Consider the following 24,631-nt stretch of genomic DNA (forward strand, 5'->3'; position numbering starts at 1 on the left):
TTCACTTAAAACTAATAGTGTGTAAGTTAAGGCTGATAATGGTGATAACTTATTAGAATGGTACTACAAATCTTATCATGATCATGATCATGGAATAATATACAACGTGTTTCCGGTATCACTCAAAACCTCAGACACCCCAACTGATTTTTATTTTTTAAAACTCATCTAGAGTATTCATCTTTTAATCTGATGGTTACTTTTTTTTTAAATTTAATTTTTAATTTTCTGTACAGCTCTACTCGACTTTTAGCTCTACACACAATAAAATAATTGCTAACTACCATCATAAACCATAAAACTATTTATTTGTGTACGTTACTGCAACGACATAAGGTTTACCAATAGACAGCTAAGATGTCACTGTAAAACACTTTAAAGCCTTGTCACAGTGAACTTCAAATTGGACAGGTAATCGCAGTAAGCAAATTTAAACCCAATAATCAAAATGACAAGGTTGTAATTAGGTACGAGTTCAATTTGTTATGACTTATGATAATCATTAAGATTAAACTGACAAACAACGTCAAACTCGTAGCGGAAAAAATAATCGTCCAAGTAACCAGCCAGTATTAATACCCCCAAATACTGAAAAAGGTAAACAACCTCTAGCAATGCGATATACACAATGTTGTATTACGAATACAATAGAATAGGCACATAAAAAATAACTAATAATACTAATTGAAACAAAAATATTACCCCCATCAAGATATAGCTGAATCGATTCTACTCTCGATTCTGAACAAACGGTTTTCAGGTTTTTAGTGTTAAGTGAAACACGGTGTATAAAAATGTTAGCTTGATAAGCCATGAGGCTGATGTCATACTTTATTATTTTATATCAGTATCTAACCAAGTCCGATGGCCGGTTGCGATAAGGCATGAGTAATCATGGAGAGCCCTAGAGGTTATTTATCAATATTCATAATGAGTGGATATAACCACCATCAAAAGACATGAAAGATGTTAACGCAGACGCTGAAATAGCCAAAAATCGTGTATTATGGAGGAAAAGGACAAGAAAGGCCGACCCCACTTAAATGGGAAAAGGTCAAGGAAGAAGAAGAAGTGGATACAACCACCGGCCTACATTTTACGTACACGTGTTCACTGCCCAACTGTACTGATTCATTTACAAATCTTGGTATGTAGGTTAAGATTCCTACCACGTCTCCCGGGTCTCCCCCAGAATTGCTTCCTTTTCTTGAATTTCATGTAAACACTTAATTGTAAGCGAGTGTGGGTACGTAACAATATTAAATCACAATAAGAAAATATACGCAATGTGGAAAGGCGAACTTCCTATTCCGGGAAAACAATCTCCCGGCCAATTAATCATTGTATTATGCATACTCATCAAGTTTGTGTTGATTTTCAGGCAATCGAGCCACCTCACCTGGCCAAGAGAGGGGAGGTCTCGCTCGCCCAACAACGAGCACATGAAACACGTAGCTTACCGAAGTCAGCCAGCTTGACATCGCCCATCGTCCCGATCCAGCTTGCGCTAAGGGTACAAGTAATAGTCTGGCTCCCGCACCTTGCCCGGCAGCAGGAGGTCTTGCTCTTGTCTTCGGAGAGCGCAGTGGTGAAGTGAAACGTTCCGAACCCAGTGCGCTCTCACAACGGAAAAGAGGGTGAAATGCCGGAGTGGGTTTAGTGGGTAGGGCCGTTTCTCCCCTTCTCGTCAGGAGAAGGGAAAGCAACGGCGAGTCCCACACAGCGTGCGCAACAGCATTCCCACTCCGTGAAAAAAAAAAAAACCGGCCAAGAGCGTGTCGGGCCACGCTCAGTGTAGGGTTCCGTAGTTGTCCATATTTTTCTCAAAAACTACTGAACCTATCAAGTTAAAAACAATTTTCCTAGAAAGTCTTTATAAAGTTCTACTTTTGTGATTTTTTTCATATTTTTTGAACATATGGTTCAAAAGTTAGAGGGGGGACGACGCACTTTTTTTTCCTTTAGGAGCGATTATTTCCGAAAATGTTAATATTATCAAAAAACGATCTTAGTTAACCCTTATTCATTTTTAAATACCTATCCAACAATATATCACACGTTGGGGTTTGAATGAAAAAAAAAATCAGCCCCCACTTTACATGTATGGGGGGTACCCTAATAAAACATTTTTTCCCATTTTTTATTTTTGCACTTTGTCGGCGTGATTGATATACATATTGCTACCAAATTTCAGCTTTCGAGTGCTAACGGTTACTGAGATTATCCGCGGACGGACGGACGGACGGACGGACGGACGGACGGACGGACGGACGGACGGACGGACGGACGGACGGACGGACGGACAGACAGACATGGCGAAACTATAAGGGTTCCTAGTTGACTACGGAACCCTAAAAAGGAGGTCTTGCTCGCTCATCAAGGGGTATATGAAACAAGTAGCTTACCGAAGTCGGCCAGTTTGACATCGCCCATCTCGCTGAGCAGCACGTTGGCCGCCTTGATGTCCCGATGCAGCTTGCGCTCCGAGTGCAAGTAGTCGAGCCCCCGCAGCACTTCGCGCAGGATCACCGCTATGTGCATCTCCTCGAAGCTGCCCGCCTTCATCAGGTCTAGCGCCGACCCGCCGCCGAGATATTCCATTATTATCCATAGTTTCGTTCCCTGGAAAGAGGAGACAGTTCTTTTAATAACCTTATTTTCATATAGCGCGAGTATACATTCAAATTTTCTGATCAATTTTAACAGACGCCAAACAATATTTTCATTAGTTTCCTTTAAAAGGTAAGCGTCTATAAATTAAAGCCTTTCACTATTATCTAACTTGTGTGTCCATACTATCCATGCTGGCTATATGTAATACATATGCTAATAAGTTAATTAAATGAAACCTTATTCAGACCGCCCCCGTTCAACCTTGAGATGAAAGTAATTTAGTTAGATGAAAGAGGTTCGATAAACTGCAGTATTTCTCGGCAAACAATAAATATGTAATACAAATAAACCGCAGCTCGCAGTGTCTGTGTTTTATGAACCCATTTTCCACAATCCCCTGTGATATTCAAAAACGCTCAATCATTGGCCAAATGAATAGATAATGTATGGGCATACGTTTCACGGTTTGGCTGCGGACAATGGGCACCGAACGGAATGGGATCCGTACTTACACTGGACGGACGGAATATTTAATTATTCGATTCCCCGAATGTTGATACGATTATCCTCAGTGAAAATTAAGTTCATGAACAGATACGTACTCGTATGTAATCGACAATTGTTTTTACAGTAATAAAAAATATATTTTGGAATAGGAATCAACAGATTATTTTACCTGTGGATACATATTTTAAGTATTGACAGAGTTTCCGCAGAGTGATATATATGTACTTCGTCATAACTTAAAAAAAAACTCGAATCTTCTCCTTCGACGACCGGTCTGGCGCAGTCGGTAGTGACCCTGCCTGCTGCGCCGCGGTCCCGGGTTCGAATCCCGGTAAGGGCATTTATTAGTGTGATGAGCACAGATATTTGTTCCTGAGTCATGTATGTTTTCCATGTATATAAGTATTTATATATTATATATATCGTTGTCTGAGTACCCACAGCACAAGCCTTCTTGAGCTTACCGTGGGCCTCAGTCAATCTGTGTAAGAATGTCCTATAATATTTATTTATTATTTATTATTATACAAATGTAGCAACTATCTGTGGGATGCATATGATAGAATAACAGCGTTTCAATTTTTAAGAAGCAGTGTAAGACCAAGATTTTTTCAAAGTAGTGACGATATGTAACGAAGTAACTTTAAAATGGAAGTTGGAAATGCAAATTGTAATGAACTGCGACACTGACAGCTGAGGTGATTATAATTTATAAAGTGTCCCGTCGTATTTCCTAGTAATCGCCCTACCTAAAAGACAAAAACAAAACATGTTGTCTTTTGTAAACATGTCATTCAGGAAACTACCCTTTACTCGTACCTAGCACGAAACCAAATCATCAATCACACGGCTTTGCAAGGTTTAAAATGTAAATTCTACAGTTCTACCATTAGGATTACCGTTACTAGTATGTTTATAATTTAAACGCAAATTAAGCAAACTAAGTCATTTACTTACCGTATATTTTTACGAGACTACGGCGGAAAAGCTGAGTTATCAGTTATCAATAATTACCTAACAGGTCCAACATTTAGGTAGGTACTAACTTTGAAATAACTGACGTGTATTTGAATGTTGTATACTTTATAGCCGTCACAATTTCCCATTATTATGAATTCGATGTAGAATGCGGTTTGGTAAATCAACAATGGTAGCGGTGTATCAGTAATGATGAAGTTGTTTACGGTAGCAAATATATAAGCTATCCATTTCAATATTAACAAACAGGGATAGCAGAACTAGTTCAGCTATTATTGATCTAATTCAAAATAGATGCAATGTTGTCCCAACCAATAATATTGTTAGTTTTTTCATCATATTGTCAAGATATTTTGCAATGTAAAAAGCGAAAATGGTTGTGAGGGAGTTCGGATCCTGCGCGACACATCACAGCTCATCAGTTAGTATTTAGGTTGACGGATATCAACGTTCTACTATGTTACATTATACAAGGCTGAACTGAACTGGTAGATAATTTAGAACCATCACGGGCACGTTGCATAGGCACGATGCATTGCGGAAGACGACAATGGGTGCAGCGGAGCGCGGATCCTGTGCGACCCATTCACGGTCCATCAGCTTGTACATGTGCTGGAATGACAGGGTCACTCATCTGTCTAGGCTAGCGGTCGTCAGCAGTTTTTACTCAATGAACAAGAAAAATATTACGTTTCAAGTGTGAGTTTGTCTGCCTGTAGCCTATTTCACCACAGTGACATTGATACTTGACACTGACAATTCTGTGCCTATTTCTGCGTTGATAATAACATTGTTACACAGCGTCATTATTTCCTTGTTGAACAGGCGATGAACGGCGAAGGCGATTGTAACCATTGTGAAATAGGCTACTGGTGCATGCAGCTTAGTCCTAATGAGGAAAATAGTAGTAGGTACTATTCAATCATCACCGGTACTTACCGGTACTTCTTGTTACTTGACAAAGAATATTGGCATTTAAAAAACCATATCGGTAGAAACCACGTCCTACATTTCCGCTCTACAAAAACCGATATATGACTACGACACAAAACTGTGAAATATTGGAATCGATACGGAGCATTGGAATACAATTTTACGTAAATCAATCGAGTGTTAACTGCACTGCAGGCTGTTACTGTAAAACCACCATTGCAATCTAAAAGCTATGAGAAACCAAACTATTTTCAAAATAAAACCAATCGCCTATGCAGTGTTTCTACGATACTACTACTAACTCAACTATAAACCGTAATCAAACAATATAAAGTACATATTTGAACCGATTTTATAAGATTGTAATAGTGTGGCAGAGCAGAGATGTACCCATAGCTTCTCTAACCTACATTGACTACTTAGAATAACAAATTCGGCCAACGTTAACGATCCTACCTCGGAACGTTAACAAAAGACATGTAGGCGGTAAAAATATTAGAGGAAGTTGTGATGATAACGTATCATGGAAACGCCAATATTTTTACGATGTCGCGTCTTATTTGGTTGACAATTGAGAAGGATATGATACCGCATAGTTAAAATTGGGTAACTAAGAGGAAAATGTTTTGCTATAAGCATAAAATCGGTACAAACACTTTATATCAAGTATCCCAGACATTACTGCCGACAACCCTAACGAAATTTGCCAGACGGGAGGCAATAACAATAAACATGTGATAACACAACGCACAGTCAACTCCGCTAATACAATAGAAGAACATTGGTTACTTTAGGCGAGGACAAGATAAATAATTCGCTCCAAGCTTATTTGTGACGACGTAGCCAATATTATGAAGATGTCTGTGTCATAACAACATATGCTTACAATTGGACTATTGTAACAAACATCAATAATAGAGCTAAATTTGTTATGAATAGATGACAGTATATTATTAGGTTCATTACATCATAAAGTTAGTCGTTATTTAGATTACAGGTATCAACGCTCCTCGTTTTTAAGGTACTAAAAATAAAAATTGACTAATAGGAGATTTAATTGAAATAAAAAAATATGGCAGTGGTGTAGTTTCATTTCAGTAATGAAAAATACCTACACCTACATCAGGTTCAGCAAACTTGTTAGCTTTAGAACGTGAAGATAAATGGTGAATGGCTAACCTAAGAACGGCAGGGCTTTGTCTAGAAAATGTAAACCCGCAAATTAATTACCTTAATGAAACTAGCTTTTATCTAACTAGAGAGGGTTCTTGTAATACCGACACTTAACATATTTCACGGTTAACTCTGAACAAAAACCGAAAAACATAATATTATTAAAAACTTTGAAGAAAACACTACCTTTGATAGAACACAGGCTAAAAGCATAATTTTAATGAGGTATAAAAACTGGTTATAAGTTGTAAAGGCTTTCATAATAAGCTTTTTCAAGCTCATACCCTTTGCACAAACTCGTGCAGGGACCACGTAGGTATTCGTTGTCATGGCGACGGGGAGGCGTCTGCGGGGGTCAAAGACCTCTCCGTCGCGACGTCCTCAAAAGAGAAACAAGTAACTTGCACTATTAATTGGAGGGAACTCAAATAAGGTTTAGCAAAGTTAACTTTAAATAAGCAGACATTTAACAGACGGAACATTGAAATCTTTTTATCGTGTCTTGTTTAAATTTAAAAGTGATAGTTCAAATTGAATATCTTTTTACAGAACCGAACCAAAGTTTTATTAAAGACAAAGAAAGGACGAGAGAAGTTCACATGGAAACTGAATTAAAAGTTTTTAACGAGTTAGCTGCTGGACTAATGACAAGAAAACTTGATTCTGCAATATAGATTTTATTAAAGTTTGCGCGTAATATAGCGGCAGCTAGAAGAAAAACAACCCACCCTACTTCCGCGCTACACTACTTACCCCACTAACTGAAAAAACTCAATTGAGTAGTGCTCCCAATGCCAACTTAATTTCAGGGTTCAAGTTTGATACACGTCGTGAATCGAACAGGTCGAGGGGTGAGCTCATCATTCGCCTCATTCAGGACAGCGTTGCCATGACAACCCAGCGACGTAGCACAACTTCCTTCACCTCGATAATTTCACGAACGATTGGGGCGCTACCGACTAGTGCAAGTTGTAAACAACAGTTATGCGGCCAATTTAAGTTTGTTACCTTGTAAATTGGTTTAATTTTACAATGCAATTGAAAAAGCCGCCGTGTTCCAGATTTAGTTTGATTGGATGAATCCGTATAAATTGCATTAAGCTCGCTGTTACGTGATTTTGTTCAAATAGTCCCGCTGGACAGTTTTTGAATACGATTAAATTACAAACAGTAGAATAGCAGAGTAAATTAATAATAATTGACTAGTTGGTTTAACGATTTTTGGTACCAGAAAAGACAAAGACATTGTAGGATACATATAAATAAGTAGATTAGTAATAATGTTTGTGGGTCCTGTAATGTAGTATACTTTCGTAAATGTAGAAAATATTTTGGTTACCGTGGTTCCTTTAAAAAAATCCGTTTTTTAACAAAGCCAAGCACGTTCGAAGCTCTCGTGGAAAAAGTTTAATAAACAAATTTAATAAGGCATTTCGTGTCACGTATACATTTTTGATGGGCCTAAACCTCTCCAAATGTAATGGCCCTCGCATCACCCACGTCAGACTGTAATGAGCCCCGCGGATAAACCCGGCTGCGAATAGCAGCACCGGTAAAAACGGCATCAAAGGGGTTTATATCCTGCACTGAGCATAAACAAGCTGAAATGGATTATTGTCCATTCGCGAATATCCGTGGAAGCTCCATACGGTGACCTGTAAATTTATCAGTATATTATCGTTTTACGAAATACTTTCTAAACAGGTCTGCTAACGATGTCATTGATATTCATAAACATGTTTGAGATAATGGTGCCCAAGCTTGAATTAGAATAATACATTCAGGAATTCTGTTTTCCCAAAATCCGAAACCCGAGCACGAACTTTTCAATCAACGTTGGATTAATTCAATGCAGTTCAATCTGGAGAATCTCGCAGCGGAATACATTTCAAAACGAGAACTCAAGAGTAAAGCGGAGATTGTACGAAATTGCAAAGATAAGGCCACCGGGGTCCCAGCCAGTCCGAAGGGAAGCCGCGGAATCCCTTATAAGAGCTGGAATTAGTCGCGATCGTATTCGCTCTCCAATAACCTCAAGAACGAGGACGACTAGATTTATATCAATATCATTTAATTTAATATGCTTTATGTGCATTCAAATATAGGTTCCTATATTTCATTGTATAAGTAATAATCGAAGTTGTGCAGCTGGAAGTTGTGCAGCTGGAATTATTCGAATTCAATGGCGAAGTTCCTTTACTAACCCCAAACTATTGTTATGGGAAATTGGAAAGTTCCGGGGACTCCCGTCTACTAACTACATCAACTTTAGGTAATGGGCTGCCCTAAAACATAAGCTTCTTAGCAACTTCGCATCAAGGAGTTAAAAGCTGCTGCGACCACAAATGGTACTTTTACAACTTGTAAAATATGAGGCTGTCCATCAAGTTTGTGAAAAAGTAGCTTCTTAGGCTGCTTTTTATCACTGGGACTTGAATTGTTGTCTTTGGTTAAACTTGTTTGGTGGAAGATACGAGCCAAAGTTACAAAACTTTTCGAGGTAACAAAACTAACATACGCACGCACACTTCAATATCTGACATTGATGTAAATAAAAGAAACACTTCAAAGTTACATTAGTGCTGGGTTATGACCACAGGTTATGACATTATAGGCCCTCATCGTGCAGCCTGGCGTGACGGTTTCGTTGCCAACAGATAAGAGCCATTGTTGCGATAGTCTGATGTTTGCTAGCAAACATTTTGAGAAGGCCGCATCGCCGCCAGCGTCGTCAGAGGCGCTGTGGAAATAGCTCCTTTCTTTACTTCGAAATAAGAGAATAAGGAAACAAAGAGACGTGATAATAACTAAATAAATTATTCATACGATGTCCGCTCGCATCGCGCTTGTGTAGAAAGACTTGATGATACGAAAATATATACATGAAAGAGATTCTTTTAGTCTTTGGGTCGATATAGGAGAATGTGAATAGGGGATCCCGAAATGGGATGGGAAATTTCCTAATATCATTTCAGCGAGCTATTACGCGAGACTGTGACGGGCTGTAAAACAGTCAGCACCTCCGATCATACGCGGATGGTCTCATAAAATCTCCGCTAAGGGCCCTTGGCAAAATGGCGAAAAGCGTAGATATTTGAATCGACCCTAGATTCTACCTCTAAATGCTGAATTATAGTTTAATTTAAGTTTGCTGACTTGCAAATAAAAGTACTTTTAGATAATAGACTTCCAGAATTGCTTATTTTCGTGTCCCTTAATTAGCATACAAAGAGTTTTAGTCGCATTCAAATGTAAACGTCGTACCTATGAGATGAGTGTGTTGTCGCAACAAATCCCTATTGTGTTTATTTACAACGCAATATTAGCACGTGTCTGCCCCTGTAGGTACTTAAGAACGAAATCGCTGGCATAAATTTATAATACACCGTATCTGACATCGATTTAGTGAAAGTGTAAATGTGTACATTAGACATGCTATGTCACGAAATGCTAAATAATAACGTTTACCAATCTTGCGAAGAGCTTTGTGTTACCTAACGCATAAGAACGCGGCCATTACTTCATTATATGACACATTTACCTAATTATATTACAGTAAATGCAATTTGACGGGACGTTTACTCGGTGCGGTGGATGTCACTTGAATAAAAAAATTACACATTTATTCAAGGGCGTAGCGTATTCAAGAAAATACCTGGTATAAACAGTTACATATTCAATATAGGTAGACATTATTTTTGTTATTCTGTAGTAAAATAACATAGAAGCTCCGTTCTCCCTGAAGGTAAATATTTACTGCTTACTGCTGCGTGGTGTGAAAATTGTAGAACAAAAACAACGTTTTAAAGTATAATGAAAAGACAAGAAATTTCATGTAATAATTGCGTCTTCTCAGCTAAGAAATTACCTTTGTAACTAGTCTTTATTTCAAATAAAGATATAAATTATCAATTTCAATAAAAGCTAAAAATACCATGATGACATAAAACTAACTTAAAAACTATACTAACCTAAGTAACTATAAAAATAATATAATAAATACTTTATAAATAAAAAATCGGCTCTAAATCGGTTCCCTGTGGCAAGGTGCCAAGAAGACTGGCGGCATTGCCACGTTGAACGGCAATGCCTATGCGTTGCGCTAGGTAAGTGCCAGCCTTCTTGTCTCCTGTCGCGTCGACGAGGCGCTTGGCAAGCTCCTTAAAGATGCTGTGAGCACCTGAACCCCACGGCCCAAGCGTTTCCACCCCAAACGGCTCAAACATGAAACTGGAATCAATTGCTGCATATTTGCGCCGTTTGAGGTGTTCCGCGGAGTTGGCGGCAGCACCAGCTCTGTTTGAAGTCCTGGGAGATGGGACGCCGCAAGGGTATCCACACATGTGGCATCCCAAACTAAAGGGCGTCCCATCTTCCAAGGCACGAGGGTCATGCCGTCCGGTCTCTTTCCGTCGTCGCGAGCCAATCCAGGCGGTTCTAGGACCGCCGGGGCTCCCGCCGTAACGAGAGCTCGGCGGAGAATGTCGTTCAGGCTCGCGTGACGTGAAAGACGGCCGACGCTCCTGGAACAGGATAGGCCATGGAGACCAAACCGCGAGACGCTTGTGCCACACTGGCATTGGTGAGGGGCCACGCAAGCAACACCCAAACGCAAACATAAAGAAAATCTAAGGGTGTTCGTTGACAGCAAGGTGCCTAGGTTCTTAGACGGCAGGGCTTGCAGCCAGGAGCCGGATTCCCAACTCGCAGCAGCAAGGAGACGAGCGCGCTCTGTGGTGCTGGTAGACGTTTCAATGAGATTATCCCGTACCAGCCGACAGAGCGGCTCGTCCCATTGGTGCTGCGAATGGCGAATGATGGGGAGGTCTGCATTTGGGCAGGCTGTTTTCCAGCTCGTCATCGCTTCCTGCAAGAAAGGGACGACCGAGTCAGCTCTAAGAATTTTCTTGAACAGATTTTCAATAGGCAGGGAGGCTTGGGACCACTGTGGGGTATCGAAAGCGATATTAAAAATGGAAGTCACTGTTAATTTTATTTCTAAATCTAGTTTTTCTAAAAGGCTGGGAAATTTCCAAAAATGACTGCAACGCAGAACGTAAGTGAGTTTGGGAACAAACAAACAGAATTTTATTATTGTGTAGGCCATATGTGGGTTGATTTGGAGTAAACGGCCAGAACAATTTTTAAAATTTTGAAGTTGATTATTTATATAATCGGGGAAAGCTTCGTCTAATCTTACCTTGAGTCTAATTTCCAGTTTTTGAATTATGCTATAAAGTAACACATTAAACCGGTAAAACTTCGAATTGGTAGTAGTAGTAGTAGTAGTAATCACTTTATTGTGTACAACAGATTCATATACAGTTTACAGGAACAGAGGTACAAAGGCGAACTTATCCCTATAAGGGATCTCTTCCAGCTAACCTTAGATTAGATGAGAGGAACATTAAAGTAGGCAAGAATTGGCTTTTTTTTATCGACGTGTCGTTCTATCACTTGGCTGTCGGTAGTAACTCTCAGTTTATCGCTGGTGGTGTAACAACACGGAATTTATTGAGTCGTCAGGGAAGTAAAAACGTCTGGAACGGGCGCCGTCCGCGAGTACATCTAATAAATTATTTCGCGCTTTGCCGGTTACATCAGCCTATCATACATTACAAAACGACGAATGAAGTTTGTATTGCAGCAGCCAATATAGACTTCAATCGGGGGTTTCTTCGATTCCCTAGTAAAGTCTGAGAGGTAAGGACCACATTGTTTATTTTGCTTGGGACAAGAGAAAACATACGATACGAGGAAAGTCCTTCTACGTGACCAGTGACTACATGTTAAGTGTTTTCAAGATATTTATGCTTTAGTTACATTTCCAGTGTTATTATTTGAATAAGTTATATATCTTTAATTATCTCTGTTTATTTCCATAAAAAATAATGCTAAAAATTTAACATACGTTAGCATCAAATTATAAATGCAACAAAAGTAAGCCGTAACTTAAACTGAGAATATCAGTCAAATAAACCGCGGTGATTTCAATCGCATTATAACAGTAGTCTCGTACAAAGGGTTCCGGATATTGAGCGGATGCAAATGTGCAGGTAATGTAATACGGCATTCGGCTGGAAAAGGCCCGATCGACCGGTCTATTCGCTATAAAATACATGTGGAACACCGAGGACGATGTAACGGAAGATAATCTCGGGTTAAGGAATTCTTTCGTTTGTCAGGTATCCACTATGACCAAATCTGAAATGTATTTTTTTTATTTTGCTATTGTTGTGTAAGTTGGTAAGTATAATTACAAAGTTGTGTTTTATACTGTTTGTGTTTGTTTTACTGTTTGAAGTTATATTTTACTGTTTGGAAGTTTGGAGTCCACGTCAAGGGAATGTTAGAAATTAAATAAATTAGTCCTGAAGAGTACTAATATAATACTAAGGACTTGTTGTATTTTATGTTCCTTACAACTATGTTTAGTAAACAATATCCTTATAAAGGCATATTCTCCTTGTCAATAAACTCATTTCTTCCCCAACTCGGTCGTTCTACGAGCGTGTAACATAATAAGTTCGTCACAATGAGGCTCCCAGCCTCCCACGCGTCACCGGTATTACGCATGTACCTATCTACCAACTTAGCAATCATAGCTCTTCTATGAGCGTTGTCGTTCGCCACATTATTTCAATGAATAGATATTTATATAGTATGACGACACGGCTTACTTTCTAACGATGTTACAATACAATGAAACATAATTAGGTTTATGAGCCTTGTTAGCTAATACATGCATAAAATTGTAATTTCGAGAACATAATACAGTAATAACTGGAAAGTATCACATACGAAATGATACAAATGTCATTTGATAGGGACGTACATAATTTTGTACAGTATTTCTTGAATGAAAGTGCTACAAAATGTGTAAAGATATCATAAACTTAATTTTACCACTAAGCTGATCGGTATTTCATGATAATGTAACTGGTGGTTTGAATGACTTTAAGCGTGGATCTGGCAGACTAGCGGTAAGTGCGTGCGACTTTCGTTCTGGAGGTCGCGGGTTCAAACCCCGGCTCGCACCAATGACTTTTTCACTTATGTGCGAAATGTCATTTGATATCTGCCAGTCGCTTTTCGGTGAAGGAAAACATCGTGAGGAAACCGGACTAATTCCAATAAGGTCTAGTTACCCTTCGGGTTGGAAGGTCAGATGGCAGTCGCTTTCGTAAAACTAGTGCCTACGCCAAATCTTGGGATTAGTTGTCAAAGCGGACCCCAGGCTCCCAAGAGCCGGGGCAAATGCCGGGATAACGCAAGGAGGATGATGAGAATTTTAAGTCCGCGTAAAATAGCGAAGCGATAAAAATATCAGATCGCGTAGGATTCTGATGATTTAATAAACTGTTTAAATTTACTCTACAGGTTCACCTCAACGTTTGAATTATGAATGTTTTCTGTTGTTGTCATACGAGGGACGTTCTGTTTGTATCTTGATTTAATTTTTCTTAACTTATCCGGACTGATACATATAATATCACTAGGAACCACTAAAAATCAACAAATAAATAAACTTTTTAACAAAAAATAAAACCGCCTTCAAAAATAAGCGCGTTACAAAACACGGAGAAACTAAAAAGTCAAAAATAATAAACCTTTCAATTCAGATTTCTTATCGTATTGCAATAAGCTAAACATCCAAATTATAAACAAATCAATTATTTTTGGAGTCGGTACCAGCCTGTGTATGGTTGGGTGGGGCAAACAGGCAATAGCAAGGCGACGAACAGGTCTGGTAACGACTACAAAAATAATTGATTTGTTTATAATTTGGATGTTTAGCTTATTGCAATACGATAAGAAATCTGAATTGAAAGGTTTATTATTTTTGACTTTTTAGTTTCTCCGTGTTTTGTAACGCGCTTATTTTTGAAGGCGGTTTTATTTTTTGTTAAAAAGTTTATTAGTAACAGCAATAAAAAAAGTTCGTATAGATACATTTTCAAACGGTATGGTATCCAAAAAAAATATAGGTGCTGTTTTGGGTCATGTTCACGATTTTTACAGATTATCACGAAAATTGAGAATATAGATTGGAAACAAAATTACGTTAGTATTAAACAAGAACATACAATCATTTTAAAATTAAAAAAATGATTAGTTACAATAAGAACATTTTAAACAAACAAATAATAATGTTTTTGGCCTTCAAAATGACAGTCGACAGGGCCGAACCCTCAAATTGCCGAAGGTGCTGCTCAAGTTAGTGTATTTAAAGCTACAAGTGACATACCTAATATATTGAAGGCAATATAAGGATCATTAATATTTTATACCCGACCTTTAAATAAAATTGTAATATAATCGCTACTCTGAAGTATAATGAAGTGAAGTGCTTACTGACATGGTATTTAGACTATCGTTAAGATTTTAATTTTTAAAGGGCGCAAAAAAATAATAATTGAAAAAATTAAATATGTAAATAAATCACAAAAGAGTTAGTTTTAATTATAAAAATATAAGGATACTTACATTCTTATGTTTTAATACTCATTATCATTACTTATTGAACGCCCCTGAAATTAAGGCTATAAATAATAATAATTGATGTTATTAGTGTTGTTCACGAACAAAATAGGTTTTTAGATTCGATTATTGTTTTAGTTATTTTTCCAAAGAACTTTACAAAAAGAACTTTAGTACTTCTTTCCTGTTATATTCATAATAATTCTCATTCCATTACAAAATGGAATGCTGTAAAACGGACAAGTCATTCATTCCAGTTATTTAATGAATGCTCAGTCAGTATTTAATCCGCAAAGCAAATAGACAGAAGCCACGATGCTCTCCCTTACCCCTCGGGAGCCGCGTAAATACTTAATAAGATATTCATGTGTGTAGCCGGAATTATGACTGAAATCAGAATATATGCCATATGGTCATGATAAAGGTGCCCCAACCTGAATTGTTTTAGATTACATGTTGTTCAGCATAATATTAAGCAGAAGCAGGGCCGTTTTTATTGCGTGCCTGTTTTATGTGTGGGATTGTACCGATTCGTGTCCTAACGGTTACTTTTCCAAGTTACTGCAAACTCGTTCGTGAATGTGTGAATTTAAGAATAATGTCGTGAGTTTCCTGTTTTAAAGAATTTTGCCAAAATGTCTAATTGCCATTGTCACATTGAATTTAAATAAAGCCAACTATTACTACAGCTAGTAACAGATTATTTCATTTATTCCGTGTTTATCATATTTGATACGTAAACTCTAATGTTAAGATTACCTAAACATATTTTATTTTCTCACGAGGTATCTCTATCCTTTTCATCCTTTTTCATAAGGCACAACTTATAGTTTCCTCAACTGCGATTCCCTGTAGCAAAATCAGAGATATAGCACATGTGGCGTCCCCATGTCCCGTTGGGCCGTCGCGTGCCGCCGCGACATAACGGGGCGACACAGCCGCGGTGCGCTGAGGAACTGCTGATTTGTTCATAGGAAGCCAAGCGACTCAGATAGCTTTACTTGCATTGAAATGGGTGCTGTTTTAAATATCATCGTCAATACATTGTCGCGTTTGAATTACCACTGTGTGAAGTTAAAAAAAAGTCTACATTATACACGCCATCATCATAAAACAACATGAGTTGGTTAGCAAAAAAATGTTTTTGGTTCATCCATCAAAGCCATGATTGATCGTCATCGTTTAGCTAAGGTACCGACGCCTAAGATGGTCACGTTCATGCTTTCTCAATTTCAAAATTTCCTACTTCGGTAAGAGCGAATGAGCTTAAATTATCCACGATACTATGAACACGATGAAAATGTACATGTACTAACATTGCATAAATGACAACATGTACGTAATAGAAATGCAATAAAATCTGTATTGGCAATAGCAACACGTGTTAACACGGTAGTAACTAGTAACAATAAACAGATACATAGGAAGTTTGCAGATAAACATCCCGCTGATGAGATAAACAAAATGATTAATTAACAAGACATCACGTCCCGGGGCGGACATCATCTGATCGTCACGTCTCAATTTGAAATTGCGTTCGACAAGTTAATTGGCAGTGGCAGATGATTGAACATCAGTATTCGCCTCGATGATAATGAGTAAGAGGTATTATGCAGGCCAATTCAACAGTACACCGATATCAGAACGATATTCGAAAAATGTCATCAATCATCATGCGTCTCGTCCGCGCTAATACAGCTACGGACGAAATGCTCGATATCCGAATGACATCCTACAGATGTTCTAATGACATCAGCGCTAGTTAGAATTTCCCTGGCAGTTTACGGACAGCCAACTCGTTACACTTTTTCGGAATTTCAAGGCCATTGTAAAAGCATGCCTAACTAGATTTCGGTGAACACGTCAAACCAGATTCTGCGCTTGATTAGAATAGCTGTATAATTATTTGAATAGGCATTGTATGTCGATGTCGATAGAATTATTTAAGCTTATTGTCACTTTATACAATGCTGATTACGATGTTATTTAAATATGCCGGTGCTAAGCCATTTCATCATAATCAAGTAGGAAAGAAAAAAACCATTGAGGACTGTTATATGACGCGAAACAAGAAGAATGAATGTTTAGTTTTGTATATACTTTGTAGAAGCAATAGTGTACACTTACTGATTGATGGATAATAAGGCACAGTATTCATATACATATAGGATTCAAAGCTATTACGGGGATGACTTTTTCAAACATAACGTACGTAATAAACTAAGTAAACTACTTTGGGGAAAAGAAAATCCTCGCAATATTCAGAATAAGATAAACGTGTGAAACTGCTCCCTTTCAGTTTCACACGTTTATCTTATTCTTTATATAAATATAAATCTTACCGGATTTCCGCAACTCCGCCGGAGAAATGTCTCGTAAAGGAGTTTTGACGAAAAAAAATATCAGGCGGGATAAAGGATGGGAAGAAAATGAAAATCCCGAGATTACCGACTATTATTTCAGATAAAATTAAGGTAGAACGCGTGCCTAAGACATGGAATCTAACAATTCTAACATTGCCCGTAGCCACGTACATATTGTTATTACACTCAACGTTCGGTCCGGTTATTAAAATTTTAGCCAGAAGGTTAGCTTATCAATTTAATTTCAAATTTATGTACAGTCATCTAAAAACCAAAGCCACAATCGCACACGCGGTCAAGGCAAGGCAAGGCTTTCTGCCAAACTGAGAATAGCCTGCAGCCCTGCACGCTTTTAAATAGGTCAAATAGGACTTGTCTCATTCTGTAACTTGGTAGATAACGAAACACCAAAGGACGTAAAATTGAAAAAAGCCAATAAACAAAAAATAATGCCTATAAATACCACGCCACAGGAATTTAGGCAATATTCGTTTTTTCAGTCATTTTACATGCTCCCCGTTGAGCAGTGCTCTGAAGTTTTTCCTTGAATAAATAGTACAGGGCCGACGGCGCTCACGCTGTGCCCGCCCATTATGCATGTGGATTCGTTTTATTTAGAAACGACACTAGCTTTATAGAAAAAAATAAAAGAACACAGGATTTTTTGGCTATTTCTATTTCAGTGATTCAGTTCTCACTAAGCTATATAATGCAAATTAATACGTAAAAGATTCAAGATAGTTTGCGCTGCATTGGTATTAAAACAACAAATACAATACGTTTTTCGAAGGAGCTTACCTGATTGAAGTGACAGAGGAAACATTTTCGTGATTTTAGTATATTTATTTTATGTTACCTTATCATTATCAGCACATATTTACAATAAATACGTGGCAACGTAAAAGAAAAAAAAACAAATACAATATTTAACGTCCAATATATCATAAAACTACGACCACTAGCAAATTTATGTAGCTAAACTAGCTAAAGAAATCTCGCGAAGGCCCTTAAAGGATTAACGTTAATTATTACTATGCTTACAGCTTCGCAGCAGTAATCCTAATTCATTTTGTTCACGGTAATGCCTTTTCCAATAATAGGCGATACGACTAAAAAACATTATTTAGTCCGTCAGTCAGACATATCAAAAAAAGTCAGATTACGGTACTCTCGTGACGTCAAAAAATTTTTTTGATACTTTGATGCTTTTCTTTGTATTTTTTAATTAATTAGATAAAGCGAAATTTTTCGTAAACGAGAGTAAGTTAAAACTTGACGACGAGTTAGTACGAGTTACACACAATGTTTTTCATCACACTTGCATTATAAAAAATATGCAAAAAAGTAAAAAAGAGTTCAATACAGTACTAGAAATTTCGTAACTCCCTAGGGAGAACTATTTTCTATAACTCACGCTCCGCCTGCGTGCAATAGCACATTTAGTGTGCGAGTGTGATGAAAAATAAATGTTTAGTATTTTTGGCCGATCTAACTGATGGACTAAACAGAATGCCATTTTTAGGGTTCCGTAGCCAAAATGGCAAAAACGGAACCCTTATAGTTTCGTCATGTCCGTCTGTCCGTCTGTCCGTCTGTCCGTCTGTCCGTCTGTCACAGCCGATTTACTCGGAAACTATAAGTACTACAGTGATGAAATTTGATGGGAATATGTGTTGTATGAACCGCTACAAAATTATGACACTAAATAGTAAAAAAAAGAATTGGGGGTGGGGCCCCCATACATGTAACTGAGGGATGAAAATTTTTTTTTCGATGTACATACCCGTGTGGGGTATCAATGGAAAGGTCTTTTAAAATGATATAAAGTTTTCTAAAAAACATTTTTCTTAAAGTGAACGGTTTTTGAGATATCAGCTCTCAAAGTCGTAAAAAGTATGTCCCCCCCCCTCTATTTTTATAACTACGGGGTATAAAATTCTAAAAAAAATAGAGGTGATGCATGCTAATTAACTCTTTCAACGATTTTTGGTTTGATCAAAGTATCTCTTATAGTTTTTGAGATAGGTTGATTTAACTGTAATTTTGGCAGGTGTATAAATTGACATAATAAGTTTATTATATTTGCTGCTACGGAACCCTTTGTGCGCGAGCCCGACTCGCACTTGGCCGGTTTTTTATGTAGTCGTCATCTCTATTTAGGTTCCAATAAGTTAGTATAAATAGAGGCTGGCTTGTCTCGTCACGATCTGCGTAGCGAACTAGCGAACCGCGAGTCAGATCGCTCGAGGCGACCGAGGGCTGTGTTTAAACGAATATCAATCATAACTTTTCAAACCGCTCACGGCGACCCATCGGCCCGTAGTTGCAATAACAATCTCCCAAACCATCAAAGGGAGAAAACTTTCATAAAGAAAAGGAACATTAAATAAACGGCATTTTGACAGAGTTTGAAAGCGAGTGTAAAATAAGGTTGTTTAAAGAAATGAGCGCGGCCTCAGCGCGGCAGAAGGACGCAGGGAGACGTAAACAATTCAAGTGTGCTCGATGCACTTCAGCTGAAGCAACGAACCGAATAAACGCTGGTGCGGTAGGCAAACAAGCCCGAAACCGAGACTCTCTTTACCAATATAAAAACTCTTGTTTAACAGGCCGCTGTCGTCTGATGTTTTTCTTTCTAAAATACGTTTTAATGATGCCTTCCCAAAAGACAATAGATTAAGAAAATAAGGAAAAGTAAAGGGAAATGGTAATAATTGCTCTTCTCAAACTGGATCTCGTTATTCTCGTTTAAATTCAGGGTTAAAAGCTAAGGTTTGTCATCAAAGACATATATTATAACAACTTTTTAATAGCTATTTAGTGATACCCGAGCAAGCGAAAGATTCCAATATTCAAATCCATTAATTATTCTATATTTATGATTCAAAATCATTACTTTATAGGTACAATCTACTAGTTAGCTTAAGATATCAAGTTAAAATTTGTATGAAATTACTTTGCACTCTTGTGGATAAAATGCAATTTTGCTATCTGTTTTCGAATAGCAAAGAGAGCCTTTACCAGTTGGTGTGGTGAAAACTGATATTTCATATTTGACACGACAATAACTATTTTGGATAATTTAACCATTTAATATCAATGCCTAAGTCTTAAAAATCAATCAACAACAAAAACGACCCTTCTCACCTTTCTCAATGTTAAAAAAAAGTATCTCTACGTATGAAAATCCTTCCTACGAAGTCGTTGTTAGCTGCACTCAATGTGTACATATTATAAAATTATACCATGGTATTAAAACCAATCGAATTCAGTAAAATACACATTATATTGTGCCACCGTCGTAAAAAGTTATCGTAGCAATACATACAAACATTTACAATTTACTCAAGTGGTCAATACTTGTTCTCATACTCTACGGTACGGCCAACCATCATTCGTCGACTGCGTGTTTAGTGCTGTATTCAATTACCTGTAACAAAAAACAATCAATAAGTCAACTTATCAATGCTACTTTATTCCACATAAACAGTTCTATTTATACTGCAAGAAAATAGTGTAAACCGAACCGAACCCAAATGACTAGGATAAGGGCGAGCGAATGATAATGAAAACAAAGTACAAACTTTTAATAACATTTCATCAAGCAGTTTAAGAGCCAGTTGCATCAACCACATTTGACAGACACATCATCGTCACGCAACAGACGTCTATGGAACTTCCCATAAAATAAAATTTAACGAACGCTTTAACGGTGACAGACGGTTTGATGCAACCGGCGCTAAAGTGTTTAAACAATACAAAAATGTTATATTTTAATTTTAAATATAGCTATGACGTTTTATTGAATAATTTGTTCTTCGGTATACATACGAGTGAATAATTCAGTGGGTGCGGAAAAGACCTCCGATCCCAATGAAACAAGTCCATTAAAAAGCTTTATCTCGTTTTAATAAATAACGATCAGTAAATATATTGTAAATTTAAATCAATTTTATACGATCCAATTGCACTATTTGATATGTAATATGACAAAAGCTCAAAGATTTGCAACAAGCACAACACTTCTCAATGTATCGGTATACTGTGACAAATTTCGCTTTAATTAAATAGCTAAGCGCGACAAGGATTACCAGGATGACACCACAGCTGCAGACATCGTGCATAACAAAACTAATTAGGTAAGTTCCACCGACATGATTATATGGTAGGCGATATCCTGGCAATGAGTCGCTATCATCGCCAGAGCGATTTCGAGTCGGGCAACTTTTCCCATTAGTTTGTGTACGGCTTCGCGAACCGAGTAAATTGGGACGCACAAGATGTTGGTACGAAACGAATCTTGGAAACAAGAGAACTGTGGGAAGAAAGGGTTGCTACGGAAAAATACAACAGATTACTGATACGGAGAAACCCGAAGAGGCTTACTTTTATGAAACAAATGAAGAGCGTCGTTGTAAGTACCTAAATATCGATTTATCAGGATCACTGAAATTCGCCATCTTTATCAGGCGTAATCTGCTATTTATTGATATTCCAACCCCGACCAGATTCTTCGAAGTTCTGTCCCACGTGAATATTACGACTTTTAGTCCACTAACTTTGTAATCAAGTAGGTACCTAAACTAAGTATACAAAGAATACTCCTAAGATCTCCAAAATTGTATTCGAACTCCGAAATTCATAAACAGTCATTCTTGATCAAGTTATCGTCTAAATAATCGTCGTCTCAAACGATAGGACTTCTATTTAATGATGTAGGGTCTATCCTATCATTTGGTAACTAAGGTACCTAACCCTGTTCACGTCTAAACAGAATTGGTGCAGAAAGTTAGTGTACCGGCCTCGAAGTGAAATAACGATTTACCGAACGCCCGGAATACTAATCCAGCCAATCACGGCAGTGTGTGGGAAACGACTACGAGCAATTATTGCCGAATCCGGGAGAAACTTAACAGTAACGGCCCTTTAGTTGAAATAGTCGTTTCGGTTATTCGCCAACTTACTTATCACGAACTTTACCGTGTACAAAGATAAGTTTCGATTTAGACAACTTGAGGCGTACTCTGATTTTAGAAATCAGAAAATGTTATGACCAGGGGCGGCTCACTCCGCGATTCCATCGCCGCGCTACAAGTACATGCGGGCGGCCGCGAGTTCGCGGCCTAATCAGGGGTGGCTCGCATTCTCACGGAACGCTTGTTCGCACTTTCTATTGTTACTATACGTCGCGAGTTTTTTTAAAGGTTCATACGCGATATCCGCGTGTGGAATGGCTAATAACGCTTAGTTAAACAAACATTATGAATAAAATAGGACAATCTTACACAGATCTACTATTGATTATGTCATTTATGGCCCACGGAAACGTTCAATCAGGCTTGTGACGTTGGGATTTAAACAAAAATATATAAATACTGTATATACCTAGAAAGTACACAAGACTTGAATATAATAGCATAACATTTTATCTGAGTATTTTTTTTTAAATACATTGGCAACCCTAGCGTCCGACGCTGCGCACGTGCAGCTCGTTTCTTTGTAATAATTTTGTAGGTATTTAAAAAGGCGGCATTTTGTGAACTTCAAAGCAGTGGGCCTTCTGTACTTGTACTATTATATATTCTGTGTTATGACTGTTATGTTATATGTTGTGAATATATATTCAAATACTTTTATGGATATGTGTTCTTCATGCTGGACAGTGATACATCATATTCATAAAAAATCCGTTACTACACGGAACAGAATACGCTTCCTGATCGAATCACTCATACACATGAATAAATCTATCTGTAAAAAACATACAACTAAAAAATACAGCGCTGAACATGAAGAATTTTTCAGTCCATAAGTCAGCGCTGCATTTAATTTGCAAATGAATCATTTCATTTCGTGCATACGAAAAGTGATCGTTATGTATCGAATCAACTTACATTACATTAATTTACAGCTTTCATTTAAATTAACGTTTAAATTCTTTTAATTCGAAGTAATGGAGCCAATGACGTATTGGCGACGTGGCCCACTGAATTTAAAGCTAAATGGGTTGCAAAACAATCGTTGAAAAAATTAATAGCATGGCATCATAAAGCACTCACGTAATACCATCATTCCGTGGTATCGTAATCGAGCTGTGTCGGAGACGGCAAATGCCACCAGCGACCCCGTTCGCTGGCCGATGCCCTACCTCAACACGGAAATTATTATCACGGTCATAAATCAAGACGGGTTTACAAAGACAGCCTGAAATTTGTCACGTCCATGCGAGGGTTTATATTCGAGCTATCAGAAGTGCCGGGTTGTGAGGAACTGGGGCGCTATTACTCACGCAGACTATCTTAAGGCAGGGTGTAGACATACAGTTGACATTAGCGCAAATGTCATTGCAGATATAACTCGGTAGTTTGTTGTAGCTTGTTTGTTTTATTAGCGAGCAAACATTCTTGAAACTTGTTTCGCCTTATTGCAATAGTAAATGTGTCATCGTCATCATAGTCATATACTCATCGTCACGGTTCTATGCACGAAACAATGTAACTTGGTTTATTTTATTACTATTATTTCCCTTCATTAATTTATAATCTTAGGTTTGGCTATTAATAATATGAATATTAAAGTAAAATACAAAAAAATAAAAAGTTTCAATTATAATCCGAATCCCGGTAAGGGCATTTATTTGTGTGATGAGCAGTATGAGCACAGATATTTTGTTCCCGAGTCATGAATGTTTTCTATGTATTGTATAAGTATTTGTATATTATATATATCGTTGTCTGAGTACCTGCAACACAAACCTTCAAGCTTAGCGTGGGACTCAGTCAATCTGTGTAAGAATGTCCTATATTATTTATTTATTGATATATTCATTTATTTATAAAACCTAACCGGAGCTACCGGAGGTCAGGGATGCAGAGAAAGCGGCAGATTATTATTGATATTAATTACAGGTACAGGTAATTACAATTACAGCACCGGTTAAATAAGTCACCGAGAAAGACCTCAGTCACATTTCAAGGGGTACCTTTGAAAATGCCAATCGGCATAAAAGCAAACAAAGGAGAAACAATAAACAATCACTAACCAGACAAATAAATCTATAAGCGTGGACAGCTAATGGCGGTATAAACCGCACGGGAGCCCGAGGCGCAGCGGCGGGACAATGGTGCGCCGTCCTTGAATTAGCACCGGAACCATTGTCACCGCGCACAATGGATAGGATTTGCCTAGATTGCCACCGGTATACACATCAGCACGCGCTCGTAACGTTGCAAAAACCACATCAAACCCGTGCCAACTAAAGCGGAAAATTGGATGAAACGGCAGTACCTACAGGTAAATAGATGAGTAATTAAATCTCCCAAAAAGGTAATGCTTTATAATAGAGATGGGCCGAATATTCGGTATTCGGCATATTCGGCAAGTTTTTCAATGTTCGTATTCGGCCGAATAATTCGGTTGCATTGCCGAATATTTAACGAATAAACAAAGTAAATAACTAATGAAGATCTTACGTATTCCATTGAATAATAAGCTCCTATGCTCCATTGCTCGGAAATTCTTGCGGGTATATAGGGAGGTGTAAGCATCTAAGTATGAAAAACTTGAGTCCCAAAACATTTATC

General features: G+C 37.9%; 2 protein-coding genes across 7 annotated transcripts in view; one reads left to right on the plus strand and one right to left on the minus strand.

Moving 5' to 3' along the window:
• LOC125227304 (integrin beta-3-like) overlaps positions 1-2,482 on the plus strand; it is a 77,471-nt gene extending 74,989 nt beyond the window's left edge. The window contains exons 7-8 of one of the 2 annotated variants that reach the window (XR_007177171.1): positions 1,382-1,558; positions 2,363-2,482. The gene's annotated coding sequence lies outside the window, so the exon portion shown is untranslated. Of the gene's footprint in view, positions 1-1,381; positions 1,710-2,362 lie in introns of those variants that run through there. The other variant, XM_048131586.1, reaches the window with a different exon arrangement.
• Positions 1-24,631, minus strand: part of LOC125227302 (serine/threonine-protein kinase 26) — a 162,402-nt gene that overhangs the window by 12,727 nt on the left and 125,044 nt on the right. For all 5 annotated transcript variants that reach the window (XM_048131584.1, XM_048131583.1, XM_048131580.1 and 2 more), the window contains exon 3: positions 2,406-2,622. In XM_048131584.1, coding sequence (XP_047987541.1) covers positions 2,406-2,622 — 217 coding nt within the window. The remainder of the gene's footprint in view (positions 1-2,405; positions 2,623-24,631) is intronic.

This window comes from Leguminivora glycinivorella, chromosome 6 (genome assembly GCF_023078275.1).
Source record: "Leguminivora glycinivorella isolate SPB_JAAS2020 chromosome 6, LegGlyc_1.1, whole genome shotgun sequence".
NCBI classification, from domain to species: Eukaryota; Metazoa; Arthropoda; class Insecta; order Lepidoptera; family Tortricidae; genus Leguminivora; species Leguminivora glycinivorella.